This window comes from Bombus vosnesenskii, unplaced genomic scaffold, assembly GCF_011952255.1.
Source record: "Bombus vosnesenskii isolate JDL3184/JDL3185 unplaced genomic scaffold, Bvos_JDL3184-5_v1.1 scf7180000013265, whole genome shotgun sequence".
Lineage (NCBI taxonomy): Eukaryota > Metazoa > Arthropoda > Insecta > Hymenoptera > Apidae > Bombus > Bombus vosnesenskii.
Window position 1 is genome coordinate 1,926,141 of NW_022882925.1, and position 15,285 is coordinate 1,941,425.

The 15,285-nt window shown below is 40.1% G+C and overlaps 1 protein-coding gene across 1 annotated transcript in view; it reads right to left on the bottom strand.

The window, feature by feature from the left end:
• Positions 1-2,553: 2,553 nt before the first annotated feature.
• LOC117242985 (ubiquitin carboxyl-terminal hydrolase 48-like) overlaps positions 2,554-15,285 on the bottom strand; it is a 75,400-nt gene continuing 62,668 nt past the window's right edge. The window contains exons 17-18 of the mRNA XM_033510067.1: positions 11,211-11,295; positions 2,554-4,338 (exon numbers count right to left, since the gene is read on the bottom strand). Coding sequence (XP_033365958.1) covers positions 4,316-4,338; positions 11,211-11,295 — 108 coding nt within the window. The 3' untranslated portion in view covers positions 2,554-4,315. The remainder of the gene's footprint in view (positions 4,339-11,210; positions 11,296-15,285) is intronic.

Here is a 15,285-nt window from a genome sequence, read left to right on the forward strand (position 1 = left end):
TGTAAAGATTTTATCCTGTAATCAGCAAGAGCAAAAGTAAGTGCAGACAAAGTTCTACCCTTCTTTTCCTTCCTTCCACAATTTCTTTCCTGTTCATCTCTCTTGCAATCGTTTCCTCCTTCCCTTCCTTCCTTTCCTATCGTTCTTCAGCCTTCCTTCCATCGTTGCTGGTCACTTTTACGCAAATTTACATTTCCATGACATGTAATGCAGCGTAAAAACGTACAAAGGTAAAAATCGTTCGTAAACGTGTCTCAAGAAACTACGAACTTTCGCTCGACGTATAAACGTTCCTGCAACAATAACGAACGTAAGAGAATTCGAGAGTTTCGTTTAAAATGTTTCTTGGACATTTTGACAGGCCCCGTTCCAATTTCCTGACCTCGAACTAGCATCGAAGTAGAAGGAACGGAGCGTCGTATGTGCTCGCGCGTTAATTAATTCTGAAGGAGTTTAAAGGCGAGGCTGGAAGGACCTCGGCTGGTTTCTAGGTGGTCCCGAAGCCACGAGTCATCATTGCCTCATTTACTTTGTAAAACAATCTTGCCGACGGTTCAATAGGCCTAACTACATTAAACTTACCACCGGGTAATTAAACTTCCTTGTAAATCGTCGGCAAAATTCGCGTCGTTCCGTCGCGGGACGCGTTAATTAATTAACAGCTACCAATTTCGGGACCCGAATCTTGTTTCGATCGTACGAGTCTTTTAATCATCGTGTTTCTTTTTCCAACATAATTGAAGTATTCAATGGCAAACTGGTTCAAGTGCGTTTCTTTTAAAAAAACCACACGATGACCAAAAATGAGAAACTTATTTAGCTCGTGTAACAAACTGTAAAGGGAGCTTGTATAGGAAATAAATCATTTTTACGTTGTGAATTATCATATGCGATAACGTGTGTCTACTGGATTCATTGAAAACAATAGAATTAAGTAGCGTAGAATTAAGTCGTGTAGAACTCAACGTGGAACCATGAAAGATTAAAATATTCGTGACTTTCGTCGATTTTCAATTCAAAAACATGAACTTTCGAATCTTTGCAACTCTAATTGATCTGATGCAAAATATTTCACGACTCATCTGCTAAAAATAGAAATATTTTATAAGTATCGCAAGTAGAACGTATCAGAAATTCCAAGTTCATTCGATCGAGAGAGACATTTTGTTAGTTGTATTACTTTTCTGCTGAATTCGCGAATATTTACGAATGATAGAATTGGATATTTTGGACAAGGTAGAAAGATATTCTTGAAAATAAATAGGGCAATGTTTAGAGGAGAATTTTCAGAAAAGGCAACAACGAGACGAAATTCGAGAGGAGAAAAGTCGCGACGGATTATTTTAGGGTGGACCAGATTTCCCGGCCGCTAAGCTCCCTTTTTTTCCTTATTTTCTTTCTAATCCTTACAAATGTCACGGTGATCAAGCTTTTTGCCTAATTCGTATTACGTAGGACCCGCATGCGAGTCTTAATCTTGACGGAACGCACCACATTCCTCTGCGGCTATTTGTTAAACACCTGTGTTTTATAAACAATCCCGATAGTTTCACTTGATCCCTTAAAAATTCTCTCTGACTTCTTGTCCGTTAAAAAAAATAAAAATCTAATAAAACTGCATCGATGAAATGGTACGAAAATTGTTTAATTAAAAAGTTTACAAAGATTTATTCTACCAATTCTACAAAGACAGATTCTGATTTTCCAAGCAAATAGCATCGTGTTCTAAAATTTATCTCGTTGCTTGTAAAAAAACGTTGCTTACCTTTTCAGCCATTTAATCATTTTTGGAATAGACACCACACCGAACTATACACTTTTTCACTTTTAACAGAAAAGTATGGTTCTTGCATTAAGAAATATCAATCGCACATTAAACGGCTAATATCATATTCAAACGGCAATGAAATAATGAATACATTAAAACGAGAAGCACAGAAATTAGAGAAAATAATTACAATACAAAGCATATTGAATAACATAATCCTCGGATACATAAAAATAATAAACGAATTCTTCATCCACAGCAAGTATAATGGAACTTAAGATCGTTAAGAAAATAGTAGGACAATGGGTCAAGTAAAATCTAATCATGTTATCTGGCAGAGAGCTCAGAATGCATGCTAAAAAATGTAACATTTAACCCTCTATAATACCATTTGACTTCGAACACGAAAAACACTGTATATGATGAGACTAATTGTACGCAGTTTCCCTATTGCTATACTGCGGATTTTTATACGGAATTTGAAAGTGTAAACTGATAATACAAAAAAGTATATAAAATATGCAAATTATGGCGCCTAGTTTCTACCGAGATTTTATATTTTAAATTATATTCTCGAAAATGTGAATTTACACGAAGATCCACCATCCATCGTACTTGTTGCAAATATCGGTACTATTCAAATCGAAACGGGAAAACACAATTCATTCTCAAAATGAAACAAAAGCTCACGATTATAGAGGGTTGAAGATGGAAAGAAGAAGAATACATATAAGTGAAAATGGAAGGGGTGACTGGCAGAAATAAATCGTTCAAAGACACCGATGTATATATGATCAGTACTACTGTGCCACTTTATTCTCAGCTTCTACGACGAACAGTAAATTATTCCTATGATCTCTAGGATCCTCTTCAACGCACCTATAACCATTTTCTATGCAACGATACAGCCATATACACAATTTGCGGATAATGATACATCGAGAGCCGGAGAACGGAAGAAAGTTTCGCTAAAGACAGTTGTATTTGCGTTAATTAAAGTGCACAAAAAAAGAGAGAGAAAGCTCCACGGGCGCCGTGATACACTATCGTAAAAATGATCGACACCCAAAACGTTCGCAATCCTCGCATTCCGTGCACGCACATTTCTCTCCTCTGATGTTATAACGTAAACTTAAAATTGTACGTGTTGCCGATATCCAAAACTCAACTAAAGGTCACTCTGTCTTAAAAAAAAAGAAGTGCCACGACAGTATCTCTATCAGTTTCCGTTTCAAACATAGTGGAAATGCAAGTTCGTCTCTGAATGCGATGGAAGGGATGATTCGTGGAAGCGACCGATCTCTATCCTATCTTCTCATATATTTTACATTGAAAAATAAACATTAAAAATCAGATCCACTGATTCGATTATTTATAATCTAAAATCATTTCAGATCTAATTATATTACACACATGTATAAGAAATTCGCGCTATTACTTTCTTCGGTTGTTTTGCTGTAAGCGGTGAATTTAAGAGATTGATCAAAGTTGACTATTCCTTGTACGTTTCTTGAAATTTGTTAGGATTCTCGCGAAATGGCGAGACCGTAAATGATTTGCAATTCGTAACCGGAGTATTTACATGATTTCTTATGTTCCGGCGATCATGGAATTTCCTATACAGTAGATTGCCAAATTCGTCCCAATAAATTAATAATATAATTGAAGGGAAAATTACAGCTATTAATAATTCATACATATCCATGGTCTCGACGTTACATGGAAAGTACGACAAAATTTAAAAAGCTACTTTGCAAGAAGTAGCGAAACATTATCCTCTGCTGTGTTTTGCAAATGTTTGCTACTTCAAGAAAAACAAGAAAAGAAAAAAGGGGGAGAAAAAAAACACTGGGAAGTAACGGAGCAGCTAAATATTAGGTCACACTGACACAGTTTTCTCTATTCGAACGAAGCAAACCCTTCACGAAGAAGCAGGCTCGACATAAAACACATAAATCTACAAGCTAAGCTAACTTACGTAAAACACGGGATAAATTTTAATCTCTAATAATCTTCTTAATCGCTATTCGACGGTAGAAAAATGATTATTCCTAGAAATATCAATTTTATCGGTCATTATAACGTAATCATCCCTTCGCGGACACTTTTTCTTCTTCTCGTTCCTCTTCACACACATTCTAACATCCCTCGATTCCGTAGCACGTTAGAATACGCAGCCATCGATATATTCACCAATAATAATTACAAGACTCGACATCTAATCTTTCTCTCTTTGGGTTTCTTAGTCGCCACTCATCCCTCCATAGTCTCTTATCTTTTACTGATTTACCCTTGTCTGTGCGTAAAATAATGTTAATAACAATAAAAACTCGATATTCGTCAGGTTGTACAGCCACGACAGCTTCTCTTCTCTTCTCAGCGTGATATATCTCGTTTAACACACCTCTGTATACGTTATTATACAGATTAATATATGTATAGTATATGATAACTCGCGTACAAAAATATTTTATGTTAAATCGACTATCGTCATTAAACGTCCCGCCATAATGCAATTGCCTATCCTCTGACCCTTGATGACGCAGATCAGCTCGGTACCAATTCCGTTCCTGGAACAAAATTCGTTATTATTTCAACTGCAATAAGATGGAACACGAACGACAATCTTCAAACGGGTGACGTGTTCGCCGAAGGTTTTTCACGATCAACCCAGATATGCCTGTTACGAGAGGATAACCGAACATTTATCTGATCGTACTTGGCGATTTTTTGCTGCTCGCTTGGCACCATCTAATTCAAACGAATATTCCTGCAGCATTCTTTCAATTATTTTCCACGCAATCTCGTCGGAATTCTATCTTTTCGTAACGTTAAAAATTGTTGTCGAGTTGTTCAGAGGAAAATATGCAAAAATTCTTATCTCGCGTTAATCTTACGCCAAACATTTTTTGGTAAAATAAAAAGTTTGGTAAAATAAGAGCAGCGAAAGAGTAAAGGAAAAATAACATTATTTTTCAAACGATCGCGAGTTTTATTTCAGCATATCTGAGTTAAACGCAAGCCACAGTGGAATACGTTGAATTTCATCTGCAGGATCTTGGATAAACTGACGAATGAAATGGTTCGGTTAAAGGATAACAGGAGACAATAGATGGAAGATGGATTTCTTGTACGAGAACCAGACGAGAAGAAAATTCTAATAATACCGTCGAACGAATCGAAAATCAAAAACGAAGGAGTTTCTCTTGGATGCCGCGACGCGCTTAATTCTTCGATTAGAAAATCCTTGAAAGATCATGTGGAACGATCGTTTTGCTGCTTGTCTCGTTCGAGAATCGCCGACAAAACCGTCCACGATCGAGCTTTTTTCCCCGACACTGTAGGCGGGTATCGCGAGAAAGGATTCCGCGGTCGAGGACAAAAGAATGATCGTAGAAAAGAACGTAGTCGGTCCTGGTCGTTTCCTGCTTGCTGGAAAAACATTTCGGAAAAGTCAGTCGACCGCGAAGCGCATTTCATTCGGTCCCGTGGCTTCCATTCTCGACTCGCGCGTTCTGAGCAAACTAGACATTGCCATTGTATCGAACACTTGAACCGTAATACAATAACTTTCGTAAGTAGAATAGGAATTTTTATGCGTTTCTGAGATATTTCTTGGCTGTAGAAATACACGTAACATGCAACAATATATTACGTAGAACATTCACTATAATATTTGATAGATGAAAGAAATATTCGCAGTCTATCAATATTTGTCCATTTCTATTCCAAATATCGATTTATCCAAATATCCAAATATCGTTTAATACGTGTTTAACGAATAGTTTGACAATATAGATTTTACCATCTAATTTACTTAATTTTATTTACTTAATTAGTTGGCTGCTGGAAGCTGGGAGAGGTTGAAGGAATAAAATAAAGTCAGTAGGAAATGTTGAAGAGACATAGCTGGTTAGGAACTGACATTTGAAAAAAAGAAACGGGAGATAGTGACGTGATCGGATTGTACAAGATACGAAAGTAAAGTAATCAATCGAATTTGTGATTTCAATGAGTGAATTAACTGAAAATGAAAAATTTGATCGATCGGATAGGAGGTCGTTTCTAAAATCCGCTGCTTTCCAAGAATCCGATTAAAGACATTGATACTGTGCTTTCGAGTTTTAAAAGAAAATTGACGCGAGTAAATAATTGGTCAGAATTATCGCGATATTTCAATAAATTTCTGCAATTCGAGAAACAATTTCCACTAAGGTTCAAAATTGTTCGAAAAATGATACGACACGTAATTAAGAAAAGATTGGAAAACAGAGTGAGAAATGACTGAGGAGTAAAACAGAAGAGAAGGAATCCGGTAACGAGGGATAGACGTACCAAGACGAGGAATAATTTAAAACGAGTCATGGAAATCCACGATCGACGGTCGTTTGTGAGGCTTCTTAAATTCACATTAAGGACGACTGGTGACGACGAAAATGATGGGACGAAGGGTGTCACGCATGCCATGTCGATGCAGCGTTTAGCATCAGACTGCGCGCTCGTCGTGAAATAACTCGTTTCGTCGTCAGAACACTGGAAACTCGTTCTCGAATAATTCTCTTCCTCTTCGAGATCTCTCGAATCCTACAAATTTCATCCTATATGTATACATACTGACGAAAATACGATATTGCAGTTGCGCGATGACCGGAATTTCACATGTCGGAATTTCGCGAAAGTTTCCACGCGAACGCGATCTCTTGGAGAAATATAATCGCGGCTTTCCTGCAAGATACTTTGTATTAGAAACAAGAAGAGAACAGCGGGACTTGCCGAAGGATACAGAAGGATTCGATTGCAGAGAATTCTGTTCCGATCGCGTACCACGCAGAATGGAAAGAGGAGTTGGAACGGGCATTCGTAAAACTTCCTGCTATTTTCTCCCTGTTTTTTGCTATTAGCTAAGTATACCGCCTCTGGCTTATGTTAAGCTTCGGCAATTATTTGTCATAGTCAGCTAAGACGAGAGTGGAGACAAAAGTGTGGAAGGGAATGGGTCGAGGGCCCTCAGAATAAGACGTTCCCATCAATTTCACCGCCATCGTTCGCCTTCTCGCTTTTCTCCCATCCATTTCTTCGCTTGACCTTAGCCTAGTATGGCACGATTGCAATAGAAAAAAAAAAGAAAAGAAGACGATCGTTTACGTATTCTACGATATTCCCGCAATTAATCGTGGCGCCCAAACGTATTTACCGTGTCAAAAATTTCCTAATAAATCTTCCGTATCCAAATACTATTATTTTACGTGTTTTATGTATTTTGATACAGAATATGAACTAATATGCTAGTGTATAATGTTGATATATTTATTAAAATATCCTGTTCGAGACTAGCCACTGTCCGGCAACTCGCGGCTAGCTAAAAATGTACGCGTTCTTTGACGAGGTTCTTTAAAATTCTTAAAAATTCCCCGCCCGATTCTCGCTGAACCGATAGCTGGACTCAAAAACCAGCAACCCCCGAGAGCAACAAGAAGAGCATGAACGAGTGACTCCGCGAGAAAACGCAACGAAGCCATTGAGAGAGTGCTCGTGAAAATGCTCGGGGCCCGTCCGGAACGACATAATAATCAGCCGGCACCGAAGATTGCGAGGAGCACTCGTTCCCCGACCGCGGGGCAACCCCCTTTTCTACCTAACTTATACTTATTATTGCATTATCTCCTTTGGCCTAGAATGATTCTCCGGCTGTGTGGAGAAGCCGCCGCGAAACGGCCAACACCGAGAGGAAAAAGTTTCTCCGGGGGAAGCGAATCTCGCGGACATAATCCTCGGTGCGCAACAGTGTAATTGCAACGAGCGCCATGCAAAAATTCGCGGAGCAATTGAAATCTCTTTTTGCCGGATCTATTGGCACGCCAAGAAGTAGGTTTTTTTCGGTATTTGGAAATTCGACGGATTTAAAGGATTAAGACGAGTAGGTGGATTTCCTGCAGGCGTTCGAACTGAAATTCGCTGAAATTTTCATCGAACTGAAATAATTTCAATGAATTTTATAGAAATTATTCGTCGACACGCGAGCAAATACAATCTCTGCCACGTGTACGGAGATCGAAATCGATCAATTTGCTCGATTAAAATTCCGTGGATTTTCTATACGAAGAGCTTTCCTACGTTAAATCTATTAGCTCGTTAAAGAATAAATTTCAGGATATTGCAAAGGTGCGATAGTATCTGCTAAGGAACTTTCAATCTTTCGATTACAACTCGAAATCACCTAAATTCAACTTCTCTTCTATGTCTGAATAGAAATACAGTGGACCGGTGCGACTAATTAGCCAGCGCAAAAATCGTAACAAAGCAAAGCGTACCATTGAACAGTGGCAAGCAGGAATTCTAAAAATTGTCACCGCGGTTAACTGCCAATTATTCGTGCATTTATTCATACGTATGCAGACCGGCGATAGGTTTTTCCTGTGGGATTTTTCGCGAGAGAGTTAGAACACGAGACATATTTTTCAAGAAAACTGACTCGCATCGATTCTACGTGCACGGGTCATGTTCCTCGTTAGTGAACCGGTGGACAGGTGCATCCTCTCTCTTTTTCACCGTGGAACGGTCTCCTTTGCTCTCTGGCCGCGTCTTCTTTGCGTTCTTGCGACGCTTAAACACGCGGCCAACGATCACGATAATGTCTTCATCTCTCGCTTTCCGCGACCGGTGGATTGCTCGCGCCGCGAATCCCGCTTCTTATCTTCGCCGTGCTTTTTTGCGATAATAGCGCGTGTAATTCTAGTGGCTGGCAAAAAGGCCCGAGGGAGGAGGGGGAAATTGATACGACATCGCGTTGAAAGGGCGAGCCGAGCCCTTCCAAACGGCGTCGTTTTCGCCATCTTCCTGCCACCCTTTGAATTTTTATCCTCCAACCATCGACGATCCTGAAACCACTGCTAATTAGACGCCAAATTTGTCTCGAATCTGCTTTTTAAACCAGCGTTCACGAATCGCCACGATTGTACAAATACTTGAGGATAATGAAAGATTTGTTAAGAAGAATTATCGTAGGAATATTAGGTCGCAGACAGTGCTTGTAGCAGAGAAATTTAATGTAAAATATACTAACAAAAATTAGGTTTGATTATCAAAACTGTGGACGCGATAAGAGTCACCGGCTATTCAGACTTTGCAGAAATTTTTAAAAAAGCTCGGTTCTTTCTTATTAGACTTATATTTCGACCTTATTTACTTGCGCTGTATATACATGTTTTTTCGTTCGATTTCCATCTTGATACGAGTTTTACAGTTTAACTAATTTCACGAACGTCGAGTTTTATAGACATAGAGCGCGTATGTGCTGGTAAAAAGTACTTTTAGTCTAACAGCGACCGTTTCTGATAACCAACAGCTTTGATTTCTGATAGCAGAATTTATTTGATCGTTTGACAGTGATCTGTGTCGGCGTAAAGAAACGTTGAATTCCGAAGGAGAAATGAAATATTGAGACGGCCAGAGGATTTGACAGGCCGGAAAGGCTGAGGCAAATTGCAGCGTGGCCTTTGAAAATAATATACCCTGCTAATTTGAAGCACGACCACCGTTTTCGACACGTTTGCCTGTTCGCTGGCGATGGGGTGGTTTTCTCGTGAACGCGCCGAGTTTCGTGAGCTCCTTAATGAACCGAGTTCGCGAAAACCATTAATAACCAACCGAGCCAAGTCTCGCAACAGAGAAAACTGTGTAGGAGAGAAAGGGGTGGAATACGTTCGAGGTCTTTGCAGAAAACACTTTCGCTCGAAGAAAGAAAGAAAAATTTCAACTTATTTCGTAAATGTCAAGGCTTTTATCAACGCCCATGGTTCAAGGAGAAACATCGATGTTTAGAAGATGAAGATGGGACTCAGAATGAGAACGTAAGTATTAAATACGAACAGAAACAAAGAACAGATAGATGAATGGACTGATCTTCGACGTATTTATTTCACGAATATCAAGTCGGTGTACGTAATGTAAAGAAAAGTTTCCACGATGACAATAAAAGATACTCTTCTATTGGCACACAATCTAATTTCCGTAGTAACGTGACTATTAAACGATACGAAACTTAACATCATTCGTCCCAATTAATTCATGAATACATAGATGCTATACTGCAATAAATAGAAAGCTGCGTCAACGCATTTTGTAGCCACTTTCGTACGAATACGAACGACGAGTAAAAAACGAAAGAAAGATACGATAGGAAATATTTGAAGAAGCAAAAACCGAGTAGACCCGTCGAAAATACAAAGACGAAACGATCTTCGACTTATCCCGCGAATATCGACACTCTTTGTATCCATAATTCATAGTAAAACTCCAACATACGCACGGGGAAAACTGGAAACAAGAATGCGAGGCATGGAATACTTAAAAAAGAAGGAGAGAAGGTTTCGTTGGAAGCAGACGAAACTAGAGAGAATCCTCGTTGCGCAGAAATCACGGGAACGAAGAAGACGTTGAAGGGGGTGTCTGGCAGGCCCTAATGCGACGTATCAATATACGTGGGTGCCGGTGATGGGCCAATATCGCATAAGTGGCCCGATTCACCGTCATTTGTTACGTTTTGTTCGGTCTAAGTAATTTAAGAGTCACCCTTTGCTCGCCAGCCACCCTCTCCAGCCACGGGGAAAGGACACAGGGAGAGAAAGAGAGAGAGAGAAGAGAGGGACGAGCAGGGACGAGAATCCTTCGAGTGACTGGTTGGTAGGGGAAGTTAGAGGGTAGCTAGCTGACTGTACTTCGCCTCCATTCTTCGGCAAATCGCGGCATATTTGTCAGATTTTTGTTCCAGAACAAAACCTTCACGATCTTTCTTGCCTCGGGCAGGGCTTAAGGGGGTTGAGAGTTAAGTGGATTGGTTTCGTCGGAGATCGGCGCGAGTGTCTGAACGCGACCGACTTAATTCGAGTCTTTCTGTCAGCCACTTGATTTCACGACTTCTGATTCGTCGCGTATTTTACGCTCCAATGGATGCTATTCCTTTTTTTTTTGAGAGAAATTTTTCGAGAAGTTCCTGACTACACCGGTCCTCGTTTTAATTTAACGTCCGAGAAATAGTAAGGATCGTTTAGGGTTGGGGTTAGGATTAATGTACAGGTAATGATGTATTTATAAGATAACGTGATCGTAGTAGAAAGGAAATAAAACGATAGGAGAATACGGCTGGAAAAATATAATCACGTTAAATGACGTTATAGTAGGTCGATTGGTTTCAATTTCTTAAATCTTCGGTCTATTTTTCAAAATACTTCTCCTGTGAAAATCTACTGTCTTCTTGTCTTTCTTACCGAGCATGAATAATTGGATGATCGAAGGGATCACAAATGAGAATTGTAGATTAGTATAGGAATAGATTATATAGAGGGGGGCGCGAATTCTAGCATGAAGATTCTAAACCACGTAAGCGAAGTTGTGAAAATAATTTGGAGAAACACGGTATAATTTTCTGCGATATTTCGCTCACCCTTGAAACCCTTTTCTGGGAATGTGGACTCGGGGTTGTTGGCATCCGACGTCACGTCTGCTTCGTTCTCTATCGGCGTGTCGATCTACAATCAAACAGAAACATTTTCGTTAGGTCAACGTTACGTTCGCAAATATTATTTGTTACAATTTTTCTTGGCATTCACGATCATTTATCATTCTACGATAAATAAATTTCTAGAAGTAAATCACTCGCTTTTCGAGAAGCTGAAAAATCAAATTGAAAAAATTGATGCCAGAACTATCGACATGTAACATGCACTTAAACATATTATATATTGTTAATTAAAACTAAAGCAATACATACGGTGAAAAAAAATATATAATCGTCTTTTCGTCTCAGCAAAACGAAATATTAATATTATGTATGAAAAACACTTGCACTTAATAATTGCAGAAACAAAGATATCATCAATTACGTTCTTCGGATAACATTTATATAAACATTTACAGTCGATCAAGAAGAAATGTTCCAAGTTGCCCTACGAACGAACTATTGGCTTGGCAACTAAGTGACTGCGGATTTTGACAATACCACCTAATGACAAAATCCGCAATCACTTAGTTGCCAACCGAGTAAATTGTACAGGTTTCTTATCACCTGTGCATCACGTGCGAGAAGCAGATAAAACAATCGTGAGATCGTTCCACTGGTAAGGAACTTTTGAAAGAGGGAAAGAAGACGAAAGGCGCGGCGGATTTTAGTAATGCACATAAAGGACACGTGTGAACAGCTGGCGACATTCGTGCGACGTTCGCCTTCCCACGCGTCTTCGTGGATCACACGTGGGATCTCCGAGTATTCCACATGGAATACGAGCCACGTGGATCGAGGTCCACATTCGTTCCTCCCGAGAAACTGTCGCCGTGAATTAACAAACGTTCGCAATGGCAGCAAACATTTATTTGCTTTGGAACGACCCGATCCTCGCTGCTATAAACTTCCAAACCAACGATTAATCTTTTGTAACCGTATGCACCTATTGATAGGCTCCTCAATTTTAATCTGCGGATCATTTTTCTTGCGTTATCAGTTTGTTTAATAGAAACATGTATTAATATGTTTATCGGATAGACAAATTTAACGATTAATTGGTAAAATTGTAGGATCCGCGTGTTGCGGATTATTGGTGTTAAATAATAAATTCTCTTACGTGGCGGTAACGAATTTATTAATATGATTAATGAAATAAGAAAAAGGAATTTTACTGTTCTATGTGATGCGAAATTTTAAAATCGGAAGAGAGAAGTCTGGGACCTACAACTTGTAGCTTGGTAATTTTAATATTATTATTTAGTTGCGACGTAGAATTAGCTCGACCATATTCATCAACGATACGATCTACTTTTTCTCAACGTCGTTCAATCAACGAACAGACATCTGTAGCTTCTTAAGGAAGAGATATCGTTAACAATTGACGATCGTAATTGGGAAGGAAAGACGAACGTCAATTTAATAATTGGCAGCTTGTTTGCTGAAAAGTAAGAAACTCGAGGAGGACTAGGAAAATACTTTGGCGATGAAAAAAGCGAAAGAATCGAATGGAATCGAGACGAAACGATTTCTCAGAGACGAGTGGGTTTCGCGTAGGTGTAATTATGCCTCTGGAACCCCTTTTTCCCACAGAACTAAATATAGCGAGTGTCATCCGATGGCCTGGACACACATGTCTCGGAAAGTACGAGCCCACATCTGGTCGCTGTTTCCTGCTAGCCGTGGCATCTTCTGCAATATGATTTATTTTCGAGCGGCCGAATCCCAGAGGTTCGGTGTAAATTAGATCACGCCATACCGAACAGTCAATGATCAAAGACACGAAGAAGAGCGATGATAGTCTCACGACGAATCCTCGCCAGTCAAAACAATTCTACGTTTTATCAAGAAACTTCTTCGCCAAAAGGAAAGAACAAAAAATCACGAACAATCCATCTCCGATTCTTCGTTTTCGCTCGACATTTGTCAGAGAGATGAAACGCTGGAACTTGCAGAGCAAAACTAAATTTGCAGAAATCATCGAGCATCGATTTTCTATTCAGGATCTCTGTTCAGGATCTACAGAAGAGATTAAATGATCGCAAAAAGGAAGAAAGAAGATACAGGAGACGATATCGATCTTCTTCTATTCTTCGTCTCTGATGAAGATCTATCGAGAAGAGATAGAGAGGAAGAGAAAGAATGAAAAGAGCAAGGAAAAGCAAAAAGTACAAAAGTCAGCAACAGGAACGGTTTAACGATTAAACAATTTACATCGAGAACATCGATCCTCTGTTTCCGATTTCCATCGAGGATTTACCAACAGGGTAGAACGTTCGCAGAAAGCAAGAAGGAACGCGCAGAAGCTGGCTGATCGAGGTCACCAGCATCAGGAATTCACGGTGCACCGCGAGTTCCCCGAAGTTTCTTTCTTTCATCTCCGAAACATTATTCTCGGGCCTAACAGCGGGTCCAGTCCCCGGAGATGGGAACAGAGGAAGAACGGAGGGATCAGGGGGGCCAGGTAAAGAGCGTCTACGCGCGGCCAGTTTTGAAATGCTCGGCAATATAGTGAGTTCGTTATGAGGCGAGCCCCGACGTGGTATGGCTCATAATTGCAGAGTTGGCTTTCGAGCTGCGCACCTTCGGGCGTGTTCTACCTCTCGGCTGACACCTATTGTCCGCAGGAAAATCCCCTTGTCCCCGAAAAATCGTCCAATTTCATCTGAAATTCGTCCATTTTAAAAATCTCCATCGTCCGTCCACGCTACGAAGGTTTCTCTTTCTGCGACGTTGCTCGTCTCGGAAGATTCACGAAGAACGCGGCAAAGGGAAAAAGAGTGGGAAGAAAAGCGAAGAAACGGACAAAATATTTCCGGGCCGAGGATGAAAATTATTAGCCCGAGAATGTCTTAATCTTCGACAGCGAAGCGAAGACTCGCGGTGCTTGTCTTAACATAAATTTTTTTTCCCGCGGCCTGTTCGACGGAGAAACGCGAGGATGCGGCCTGTAAGTGGCGTAACGCAGGCCGCACGCCGGTGCATAATGCATGCGAGGCGTCCAACGACGTTTACCGCGTTAAGGTAGACCAACGTTTTTGTTCCACGCTGCTCGTCCTTCCTCGACACCTTATCAGCCACGCGTGAACTCTGTCTGCCAGGAAATTCGTGGAGCTGCGCTGACGATTAGAATGCGGATGTTTATGCATTTATGGGAATAATGCGCGATAGCAACTTGAACCGCGCACAAGCGCGCAGACTACATATAACGTGCAAAAATATACGTGAGATATCCAAGGTAATATTTAGACCTTGCAACAAAATTCTGTTTAAATTCCAGTTGTTTATAGATGAGCTCATAAAATATGATCTGGCATAAAGATTCACAGTTTATACTTCTCTGCTTTTTTATTTTTTAGTTTTCTATTAGCTTTTTAAAATATCTTTCGCCTTTCAGGTTGTGATAGCGCTTTGGAGAAAATTGATAAAATGACGTAACTTTTGGATCGAGCGTTACGTTGTAGAATTTCTTGCGGAATAGTTCGCCGGTTCCTGTCAAGAATGCGTGCCTTAAATTATTCCCAGGCTGTCTTCAGTTATTTATCCGTCTACACCGAAGGGATGAATCTCACCCCTTTCCTCTGACCGCGTCTTAATACGCGCGCAGAGTAAATAAACCCGCTGCTCCCTATACTCTAAGACACTCGTTCGAAAATTAAATTAATCCCTTGCAATCCACTGCACGCTCGGCGATCATCCGCATAAATCAGAGACTAGGTTGTTTCTCGTTGAACGATCATCGAAAGGAACCAAGTACTCGCACTTTATTCCCGGCGGCGTAGCGAAAATGCTGAGTACATTTTTTCAATTTTATCGTCTTTATCGGTCATCATCGTGTCGCTTGGATCTAATTTTTATCGACGAGATCTTCCCGAAAGAATGAAAATTTCCTGAGCTAAATATTCGAGCCTTACGTACTAACGAAAGAAAATCCATTACTCGAAAATGTGAAGCAATCGATCTACAGGCGATTCGCGAGCAATTTTGCGTGATATTCTTTCGAAGTTGGAGACAGAATTTT